Source organism: Anomaloglossus baeobatrachus, chromosome 12 (assembly GCF_048569485.1).
Source record: "Anomaloglossus baeobatrachus isolate aAnoBae1 chromosome 12, aAnoBae1.hap1, whole genome shotgun sequence".
In the NCBI taxonomy this organism is placed as follows: Eukaryota; Metazoa; Chordata; class Amphibia; order Anura; family Aromobatidae; genus Anomaloglossus; species Anomaloglossus baeobatrachus.
In genome coordinates this window covers 67,865,246-67,877,301 of record NC_134364.1, presented here as the reverse complement: position 1 = coordinate 67,877,301, position 12,056 = coordinate 67,865,246, and the positions used below count along the sequence as shown (strand labels likewise).

The window sequence follows — 12,056 nt, the reverse complement described above, 5'->3', positions numbered from 1 at the left end:
GGTAGACCACATGAGAGTAAGTTGTATTAGCCCATGGACCCAAGGAGGTGAGTTTATGACCTGTTCCAGCTCACACCAAAAGAGCCCTTCCCATATCGCAATATAAACGGGTGGAGAGAATTGTTTCAGACCCTGAGACACGTGAACTTAGAATGAAAGAGATGGGTTCAAAGTTCGCAGCCAGAGGCTATCCTGCTCATATAGCAGGTAACCGCACATCACAAACTGACATTACTCGGTCCAACGAGCCCCGTGTAGCATGTGTCAATACGTATCATCCGTTTTCACCACTCATCAAAGGTGTTGTTGCGCAGCATTGGCCGTTACTCCATACCGCTTATCCTACTGTTCCTGAATTTTCCCAACCCCCACTGTTTTGCTATAAACGATCCAAAAATCTTAGAGACAAGTTAGTACGGGCCGACATAGGGTCTACCACCATCACACCACGACAGACCTTTTTGGGGACTCCGAAAGTAGGCAATTTTCCTTGTCTACATTGCTTACAGTGCAATAATTTAACCCGGGGAGACACATTCACCCATCCACATACCGGTAGGGTATTTCACATACGGGATTACCTAACATGTGACTCCTCATTTGTGGTATATCTCATTAAATGTCCGTGCGGTCTCGGATATGTTGGGGAAACCACCCAGCATGTCCGAGACCGTATTAATAAGCACAAATCTACTATCCGTTGCCAACAAATCCTATTGCCCATTCCACACCATTTTGTCACTTTTAAACATACGGTAGCACAGCTGAAGTTCCAAATTTTGGAACATGTACCCCCCATTAGAAGGGGCGGCAATAGGATCAAAGTGTTGAAGCAGCGCGAGGCCTACTGGATCCATACTCTAAGAACCTTGGAACCACATGGGTTAAATCGCGAATTTGATGTGATTACTTAGATGGTTGAGTTGTGGGAATGTAATAGGTTGCATCGATAACTAGCGTTTTATGGTTATACCTTATTTCCTTCCACAGGAGTATAGCATTTGCGAATACAATGCATCTCTAACATTTTCTTCTTTTTTTCATAGGTCACCCACAACACCTGAATACCACTTGCGCCACCCGTGTATCATAAACAGCACTTGTACCACGGTTTGTATAGTTCACACAGGCGCGTGCGCGGGGTCTCCTGCCCTTCGCGCGCCCTCGGCGCACGGCGTCCAAGTGGCGCCCTGCCCCGAGGCGCGCTCCTTGGCCATGGGCCCCTACGCGCACGCGCGTAGTACATCATCCAAGGTTGTGTGCTTGGCTTCCGCGCACGCGCGGATATGACGGGGAGGCGTGTCCCTCCGCGCGTGCGCGGGCCATTACACACACTGATCCCCACTACTTCACTCGCCGGCGTGATGGCTTTGTCTGCCACGCATGCGCGGTGCTGACGCTACCTTGGCGGCGATCGGCCTTACCGCGCGTGCGCGGCTCGCGACATCATCACGTCTACGTATATACACTTCTCCCATTACCTTACCTGCTGACGTGTGGACCTTGTCTGCCGCGCATGCGCGGCGCTGATGCTGCCGAGGCGGCGATCGGACCTACCGCGCATGCGCGACGTACGACGTCATCACGTCCCCGCACGCACACGTGATGTGTGACGTGCACGAGACCCATACAACGGGAGCCACGACTTCCGGGTTCTATATAAATAGCACGTACTGCCAATATAGGGTGTCCGGCGCCCCGCACGTGGTGGTGTATTTCACAGGTATGACATATATTTCATATACTTATTTGCCACTACTTGCCCTCGCTTTCTTGATATCGTTTCCATGGCATTGTTTCTTCTACATTATCTCTTTCATATTCCCTATTTCCCTTATTCCCTATAGAGCCTTTGGCCTGCTCATTATTAGACCCTTTGTTCACTCATCATTAGGTCAGGTACGTGGTCTCATTGCTACGTATGTCTCTTGCTGGTTGATTATTGGTGTCCTTAAGTATCTGTCTCTGTCTTTGCCTCACGACAGTCTCCTTCCCATTTACGGTGCACACACATCTGCACTGCCGCCTTGCGACAACACAGAGGCAGCCTTAGTCACATTTTGTGTATCATTATACTCATAAGGTACGACGCAGTTATTTTTGATGGATCCATCATATATTACAATATTGATCATTAGTGTCCATACTGACGTGTCATATACTCATATACGTTTTCTCAGAACAGGTCATAAACTCACCTCCTTGGGTCCATGGGCTAATACAACTTACTCTCATGTGGTCTACCTGTCGTTGTTAATAACCTTATGTGTGTTTGGATTCTTTAAACGGCTGGAGCACTCATGGAAACCTTTTTTCCATACCCATAGGTAATATTTTTGCCTTACTCTTGGTTCTTTTATAGTTTTGTTTGATCTTTATTTGGATTTCATCCTTTTGTAGATTGTAGCACCACTTACTCATTCGTACTGGTCAATTTGACTTAAACGCAACCGGGATATTCCAGCTCATACTTGGTCCCGCCCATGAGGTACTCTTTTTCTGATAGATCAATTATCTCCTGGAGCCCATATGCGCTCATTTCTAATAGATGAATGATTTTTTCATTTAGAAACTTGTGGCACATGACCCACTAGGAATTCACTTACTGAACCCTTTCAATATATCAGTGGAGGTTGCTTATGTTTTCTCTTACTGTCCTGATTGGATGTTCTGATCTCAGCATTGATCCATTGAGGTACACACTCCTGAACCCCTATAAACACATAGTTCCCTTTTTCTTGTATGCATTTATGGTATTAACATATTCATGTCTTACCCTCTAGTACCTTCCGTTGACACCAAAGTGTCTAATTGTTCATCACAATTTCGGTGCTCGTTCAAGGAAACGTAATCTTATCTATCATAGGTATGTCCTGATTTCTGGTCTCCTTAGTGTTATGACTATATCGTACATTGATTTCTACAGCAAATAAAGTGTCCCTTTGTATTCATTATATTTAGTCCACGGGTATTTTCCTTGTGCATTCTTTATGAAGAGCTCAGCATATATAAAATTTTTTTTTGAAACAATGTAAAACGTGATTTTCACCTGTGTGTGATATGTATTGTTTTGTAACAATGATGTATGATTGTGACAATGTATATATTTCTTCTCTTTGTTATTTTATTAGTCCCTGAGGAAAACCCTGGATGGGTTGAAACGTCGGACTATTTTTCACAATAAAATAAAGACAATATTGAGCATCATATTGGACTTCTCCTTTCTTTTTTCTATTTGAGTGCCGGAGTATATTTTCTATGTGATTGGTCGGTAGCTGCCTTAGGTATAGTTCTGCAGAGAGCTCTGCGTGGCGCCAGCAGTTCATTGAAATGAACTAAAGCGTTGACTACTGCAGCCCCAGGCAACAGCTACAATCGTCACGGGGTCCACGGGCTGCAAGAAGCCTGAGGGGCCACATGCGGTCTGTGTGTTTAAGACCCCTGCTATATAGCCTTCAAAAAGTTATTTCATTACATCATTAGTCTGTGGTTGCCTTGAGCCCTTTGAACTACCTCCTAACTGCACCTCTTCTGATTAGTAGGTCTTACGCCATCATGCATGTGACACACGGCAATCATGAAGTTGCGCCGAACCTACAAATCAGAAAAGGTCACTCATGTCTAGTTATTATGTGAAATGTAATTTTCATATTTTGGTTTCTTGAATTTTCTAGATCACTGTCTATATGAAAAGAAAAAAAGAAATAAGGAGGCCTAACAATAGACGCTTACTTCCTACAACACTTTTCAACACTATCCTCACAGACAGGATTAGGAAAAGGTAATACCTCAATTTTCAGTAGAAAACACAGAATCCACCATTCATAAAAGGAGCTATCACAGCTCACCTCCTTTTCCTGTACAATGACCGATAAGCAATAACACCTCTATATACAGTAGATAACACAGGATCCACCAATCACAATAGGTGACAAAACAGCTCACCTACTCCTCCTGTACAATGACTGATAACACATCTCTATAAAGTAGTTAACAGGATCCACTATTCACAATAGATGATATCACAGCTCACCTCTTCCTCCTCCTGTACAATGACTGATAACGCTATACAGTAGGTAACACAGGATACGCCATTCACAATAGATCATGTCACAGCTCACCTCTGCGCCCTCCCTTCACAATGATTTTTTTTCTCCAGATTAGAGCATGCCAATTTATCCTTCTATACATAAAAGTCAGTCTATTGCTGCTAATGTCCTTGTAAAGAACAGGTAGGAATCTAATGTCAGGCTTAATGTGCGGAATTGCAAGATTTTTTTTGTAATAGTAAGATAAAAGCATTGCCAGCACTTCCTAACAGACAAGTGTGAACAGGGGCATGGTGAATATGAAATTAACAACTGCACTCTGAGACGCTAAGGTATACAGTCATCCAATATAGGAACTTGGACATGCATTTCTACTAAGGAATTCAATTTAAAAATGGAGACACTTAAGAAAATAAAAAAGCCAGTCTTATGTGAGCCCAACAGCCAGCATCAAGGCGTCTCTCGTTTATATCTTCCAATTCTATGGGTTATCAGGAACCTGCTACTAGGAAATAAATAATCACCTTAAGTTGATGGGTAGGACAGCATTATATTCAATGTCTGAATAGCTTAGCATCTCAGAGTACGGCTGTTTATATATATTTTTTCTTCAATTGTTTTTGGTTATTTCTAGTTAAACATCTGCCCAAATCCCCTTCAGACAGCAGTAATCCTACTTGCAGCACCAACTATATTAATTTAAAATAAGTAAGTATAAATAATAAATTACCAAAAACGCAATATATTAGCATGGTTTATTTCAGTTTTCTCATTCAGGAAAATCTCAATACACATACGCATGAAGAATATTTCTTGGAAATAAAACAGAACATTGGAGATATTACAGATGAGGAAGCCTTTGGTAATTTCTTGTTTTCAAATAGGGAAAAAAAATAATAAAAAAAAAAATAAAAATATCCAATTCCCCATAAAGTTAAAAACCAGGCGAGGTTAATAGTACAAAAAAAATAAAATAAAAATGATACAAAGAAATACAAATTGCTCCGGGCTCCTTTGGTAAAAGCGCTTTGTGTAATGGTTGTATGCGCGGATAACGCGACGCTGGTGAAAGCGCCAAGATGCTTCCTTGGCGGCTATAAAGGCACATAAACCACATTGCCAGAAATGGCAACAAGGAACACTTTTGGCCTCTGGTATTAATACTAAGGTTATTCCTAAAATAAGAGGATGCATAGATTAGGAAAGCCAATAGATTCCGCAGATAAACAATATTTACCAGGGTGCTAGAGTCCCTCATTAAGAGGTGTAATCACATGTACACTTTATAAAATGACCTTAGCTGAAAATTAAAAGTTGCTCTCATACACCAGAACCGTTATAACATAAGCAGGTAATATTCTATGATCGTAACTGCGTCATCCTAGTCTAGTAAGGCCAGTTCACACACACAGTATTTTACCTCCAGATTTGTAAATTCAGAGGTGGTGCATGTGTTTTTCTCAGGCCGCTTCACACTGTGTTCCTCTGTCCCATTGGGGGCTTCCATTCAAACCCCCCACAAAACAAGTTTCGGATGTATGTGCCAATAGGGGCCACTGATTACAATGGTGCAGATGGAGTCCCTGTGTGCTCTGTTGTGCACTATTTTTGGGGATATAAACTAATTGGACGTGGACACCAAGACGTAGTCTACTACACCTAGGTATCTGCCTCCAATAGGTGTATACTCTCGAAAATGGTGCACAACAGAGCACATGGGGACTCCGTCTGCACCATTATAGTCAATAGCCACATCGGTACATACGTCCGAAACCCGCTTTGCAGGGGGGGTTCAGACGGAATCCCCGACGGGAACACTGAACGGGGAGAGGAACACAGTGTGAAAGCGGCCTAACACTGTTCCTCCAATGTAAAATGCTGACCAAATACTCACCGTGTGAACATGGCCAAACACATCCCCACTTAGCACATAACGGATTCCCATTTGGTATAATAAGGCACTAGCACTAAAACCAGAATACACATAAGTTCCCCTATACAACAGTTAAAAATACAAATCTGCTGCGAACATATCCTACGGATAAGCAGATATATTACCCACTCAAGCACAGATGATTAATAAATAAGAATAAAGTGGTCTAATTTACAGAAGGCAGAAGATTCGGCTCCAAATCCCTATATAGGTAAGACATGACCTGTAGTGTCAAGCACTCGGCAAACAGCGAGGATCCAGCACATGTATATAGTGGATATTCCTCATGGACGCTAATCAGGTGCAACCCTCGTGTGAAAAGTAAAACGTTGCTGATTAGCATCAGTGCATTTCCCTGTGCATGAGTCCGCAGTGCTTTATCGTCCAGAAGGCTATAGCTAGCCAAGGGACAGAGGGAAAAAAAACAAAAAACAGTCACAGTAAAGGTATATGGGGAAGTACGTTTGTAACAGCTAGAAATTGGTTTATAACCAGAAAGGGTTGTAGCCGTTTTGAAACTACAACGTGCACAATGCTGGGAGTAGTAGTCTCATCAACGGCATTAAAACTACATGTCGCGGATCAGTTTTATGAAGGGAGATATGTAACCTTGGCAAGTGTTACTGTCTGCAACCATTGGCAAAACCACTAAAACAAAAGATCAAACATAAAATTCTCTATCCATAAGACTTCATAAAAGACAAAAAATGATCATTTTGCAATTTTTTTTTTTAAAAAAAAGTTAAAATATTTTTGGGAGTCAAAGATAGTGAAGGCCTGACTGCTTCACCATGATGCCATGGTGGTTAAGACTGTGACCCCTTAATTGTTTATGCAGGCGCCATATGTACAAGTGATGCAGCTCCGGACAGACGAACAAGTGACTGCCATAATGAGGCTGTGGTATCACTCCAAGATCCACAAATAGTCATCTCCAGAAAGCTCTGTTAATATGGCGGTAAGATGGGTTGCTTAGATTAAAAAAGCAAAATGTGTTCACTATACTTGGCGTAAAATTAGCTTATAAAGGGTCTGAAACCAATGACGGAGTGATTTAGGAACCTGCACGTTGTGTATTTGGTCAGGATTTTATGTGCAGTTTTGAAAACTAAAATCCATGCATATATTCTGCACTTATTCATGCACTTTTATGTGCGTTGCTGCCTGCAGAAATGCGCCAAATGCTACCAAACACTTCCAGCTTGGCTGTTTGACCTGTGGACTTAGGATTCCAACTATAAAGGGCATATCTGCAACAAAAATGTGCAAGCAGTGAACTACAAAAAAAAACCCCAAAAAAACATCAAAAGTCAATTTCTGTGCAGATTTCACGTAGAAAAATCCGTATGTGGATGAGATGAAGTTTGGGTTTTGCTGGCACTGTAAAGGCTGTGGATTTGACGTGAGCACAAGAAATCCACAGTGTGAATATATCCTAAGATTACATCCCACATTGTGTCTCTGAGGCTTTACATGTGGATAAACCGCAATTGGAGAACGGAATTTGACCTGTGATGCCGATTATAAAACCTGCATTGTGTCAGATGCTTGTGTGGATTTAACCACTTGCCATAAAAAATAATAATAATAATAAAAAAAAAAAAAGCGGCATCTGGATTTTACTGCAGACATGCTGCGGGAAAATCTGCACCAAATAGGCGATGTGTGAACTGTACCCAAATTTCCTATGAAATACATTCTTCGACTGAACGTACGATGTTGATCCATAATTTGCAGAATCTGGTTACATCTCGTCTATATAGAAATTGGGGGGACTGATGCCCACATCCAGAGACGCCAATGCAAAGATCTACTCACAGAAAGAAAATGGCCACTGCGGTGAAAGCTACAGATTTTGCTTAATAGAAGAATCCAACCTGATATTAGCATTTCTCCAGGCAATGGAAGAACACATCAAGGCACCCCGAAAGGAGACGATAATCCGCCATCTCCCTCTACCCCCTTCCACTTGATGGTAAAGGGGCTGTAAGTCACAGCTTTTTATTAAGCAACCAAATAAAAACCAACACCACATAGTGGTGAGAGGAGATCTAGCTGTTTTCAGCAGCACAAAAAAAAAAAAAAAGTTAAAAATCAAGAATTCTACCAAATACAGATATAATACACATACAGATATGATCGAAAAAAATACAAGTCGCAATAGAACTTGTCAGAGTCCAAAGTAGGAGAATTTTATGATGGAATTGAAATTCCTATGTCATTTGTGTCCTGACGTGCCCAGGGTTAGTAGCTATTCTCATGCCCGGCCAGGATATACAGGTTGCTGTGAGCGGTGGGGTTTGACGTCGGCCTGCTTTCTAAGACGACCACCCTGTAAGGAGACAGAAACAAAATTGGATTTGTGCTCACTAATAACGTGAATATAGCGAATTGACAGACACATTCCGCATATATTCTCTATGTGCGAGATATTCGTACATCCGATGGCATCCACACAGATGCCGCATTGTTCTCTTGCGCACATCTCTCTGCCCTGCTGAGGGCAAAGCCAAGTACTGTAATGCGCAGGCACAAGGAAAGATCACAAACCGCCCGAGCATGCGCACTACAATGCTTTGATCTGCCCTCAGTCATTGTGCTCCTGCGCACTTCTGTCTGCCCTGCTGAAAGCAAATTAAAGCATTGTAGTGCAGATGCACGGGTGGTCTTTAACTTTTCCCTGCACATTACAGTACTTTTAGCAGGGGGGAGAGAAGTGTGCATGCACAGGAGCACAATGGCAGCCTCTGTGTGGATGACATAGGACGCGTCATCCACAAGGGACTGGGCAGGACGACGGCGACTGTACAAGATGGAGGAGGCACCGTATCTAGAACAGCGACACCCAATCGGACCGGACCGCCCCCTAGGGGAGTATAATAAGAAGCTTTTTACATTATACAGAGCAGCCTGGGCTCTTATATACAGTATTCTGGAATGCTCTACATAAGGGCTCACTGGTGGTGGCTGCAGCTCATATGGCGAAAACCTGGTGACAGGCTCCCTTTAATAAAATGGTATTTTTCATGTGTGTCCTGCTATTATTCTTATAGCTCTTGATTTTTTTATTTTGGTACATTTGATTCATTGAAGACTATACATAAAGTAATAGTACCTGTCTGATCCCAGAAGGCGGAAAACTCTGGACTCATCAGATATCTCTTGTGTAACCTTATAAAAAAAAAAAAAATAAATAAAAATGAAAAACAGAAAACACAGTACTAAAAGTTATTTCTTTAACTATATTTCACTAAGTCAAGCTTAGATTTATCCATTTGAAATACCCCACCCTTACCCCACTTCCCCAAGAAAACAACATAGTAACTCCATTTTACATTTTTTCCTCCCCTTCTTCCTAGAGCCATAACTTTAGTATCTTTCTGTTTACATAGACATATCATGGCTTGTTGTATTTTTTTTTTACAGGACGACTTATACTAATGAATGATACCATTAATGTTATGTGATGTCCTGAAAAGCGGGGGAAAAAATTCCAAGTGCTGCAAAAAGGTAAAATAAAAGTACAGTTCTACAATTGTTTTTAGAGCATTTTATTTAGTGTTTATTTTATGGCAAAAATGACCTGGCAATATGATTCTCCAGGTCAGTATGTTTGCACAGATGCCAAACATGCATAGGGTTTTTTTTGTTGTTTTTTTTTTTTTTTTACATTTAAATGGCAAAAAGTGATTAGGAAATTTGCAAAAAAAAAAAAATAAAAAAAAAAATAATAATAATAAAATTGAACGTTTTGCCATTTTCCAAGACTTATAGCTTTTTAAAATTTTGGTCAATGCAGTTGTGCAAGGGGCTTCCCCCCCCCCATTTTACCATTTACTGATCAGCTTAATCTAATATTTTGATAGATTGGATATTTCCGATCACAGCAAAACCAAAATACCGTATTTTTCGGACTATAAGACGCACCGGACCATAAGACGCACCCTGATTTTAGAGAAGGAAAATAGGAAAAAAGAGAATTTTGTTTACTTACCGTAAATTCTTTTTCTTATAGTTCCGTATTGGGAGACCCAGACCATGGGGTGTTTAGCTTCTGCCTCCGGAGGACACACAAAGTACTACACTTAAAAGTGTAGCTCCTCCCTCTGAGCTTATACACCCCCTGGTGAGCAGACCCAGCCAGTTTAGTGCAAAAGCCGAAGGAGAATAGCCACCCACAAGTAGAACAGAGCAAGAGCCGGAACAACCGGAGACTCTGTCCACAACAACAGCCGGTGATAACACGCGGAACAAGAAATTGCCAACAGGCAACAGGGAGGGTGCTGGGTCTCCCAATACGGAACTATAAGAAAAATAATTTACGGTAAGTAAACAAAATTCTCTTTTTCTTTATCGTTCCTTTGGGAGACCCAGACCATGGGACGTTCCAAAGCAGTCCCTGGGTGGGAAATAAACAGAAAAACTAAGAAGTAGGCAGAACCTAACTTCACAAATAGGCAACAGCCGCCTGAAGGATGCGTCTGCCCAAGCTCGCATCTGCCGAAGCATGAGCATGCACTTGGTAGTGCTTCGAAAAGGTGTGCAGGCTAGTCCAAGTGGCAGCCTGACAGACTTGTTGAGCCGTAGCCTGGTGCCTGAAAGCCCAAGAGGCACCGACAGCTCTGGTCGAATGTGCCTTGATCCCCGGCGGGGAGGCACCTGAGTACTCTGGTAGGCGTCCGAAATGGTCGATCTAATCCAACGGGCTAAGGTCGGCTTAGAAGCAGGGAGGCCCTTGCGCCGACCTGTGGTTAGCACAAAAAGAGAAGTGCACCGCCTAAGTGCAGCGGTGCGAGACACATAGATCCGGAGAGCACGCACCAGATCCAGAGTATGCAGCGCTTTTTCAAAGCGATGAACAGGAGACGGACAAAAGGAAGGTAGGGTAATGTCCTGGTTAAAGTGGAAAGGAGAGACCACCTTACGAAGAAAGTCCGGAGTCGGACGGAGAACCACCTTGTCTTGATGGAAAACTAAAAAAGGTGACTCCGAAGAGAGCGCAGCCAAATCAGAGACTCTCCTGAGGGAAGTTATGGCCACCAGAAAGGCCACTTTCTGTGAAAGACGATACAAAGAAACCTCCCTAAGAGGCTCAAAGGGGGGTTTTCTGCAAAACCGTGAGAACCAAGTTAAGGTCCCAGGGATCCAAGGGCCGCCGGTAAGGCGGAATGATGTGAGACGCGCCTTGCATGAAGGTGCGGACCTGAGCCAGCCGAGCGAGACGCCGCTGGAACAGAACTGACAGAGCTGAGACTTGTCCCTTGAGAGAGTTGAGGGACAGTCCTAGCTGCAGACCGGACTGTAGAAAAGACAGAAGGGTCGGCAAGGAGAATGGCCAAGGAGGATGGTCGGTAGAGCGACACCAGGACAGGAAAATTTTCCAAGTCCTGTGATAGATCTTAGCGGAGGAAGACTTACGGGCCCGAGTCATAGTGGAGATGACTTCAGGAGGAATACCAGAAGCCGTCAAAATCCAGGACTCAAGAGCCACAACGTCAATTTGAGAGCCGCAGAATTCGGGCGGAAAAATGGACCTTGCGAGAGTAGGTCTGGACGGTCCGGGAGATGCCACGGCATCTCTACGGACAGATGGAGCAGGTCTGGATACCAAGCTCGCCTGGGCCAGTCCGGTGCAATGAGGATGACTCAACGGCCCTCCATTCTGATCTTGCGCAGGACTCTGGGAAAGAGAGCTAGAGGGGGAAACACGTAGGACAGACGAAACTGGGACCAGTCTTGAACCAGAGCGTCCGCGGCGAATGCCTGAGGATCGTGGGAGCGAGCCACGTAAACAGGAACTTTGTTGTTGTGACGGGATGCCATTAGGTCCACGTCTGGAGTGCCCCATTTGCGGCAGATTGACTGAAACACTGCCGGGTGCAGGGACCACTCGCCACCATCCACGGTTTGACGGCTGAGATAATCTGCCTCCCAGTTTTCCACGCCTGGGATGTGGACTGCGGATATGGTGGACTTTGAGTCCTCCGTCCATTGAAGGATGCGTTGTACCTCCAACATTGCCAGGCGGCTGCGTGTCCCGCCTTGGTGATTGATGTAGGCAACCGCTGTCGCGT

General features: G+C 43.5%; 1 protein-coding gene across 1 annotated transcript in view; it reads right to left on the bottom strand.

Moving 5' to 3' along the window:
- Positions 1 to 4,787: 4,787 nt before the first annotated feature.
- MAP4K5 (mitogen-activated protein kinase kinase kinase kinase 5) overlaps positions 4,788 to 12,056 on the bottom strand; it is a 116,810-nt gene continuing 109,541 nt past the window's right edge. The window contains exons 31-32 of the mRNA XM_075330241.1: positions 9,098 to 9,153; positions 4,788 to 8,314 (exon numbers count right to left, since the gene is read on the bottom strand). Of these exons, the coding sequence (XP_075186356.1) occupies positions 8,227 to 8,314; positions 9,098 to 9,153 (144 nt within the window). The 3' untranslated portion in view covers positions 4,788 to 8,226. The remainder of the gene's footprint in view (positions 8,315 to 9,097; positions 9,154 to 12,056) is intronic.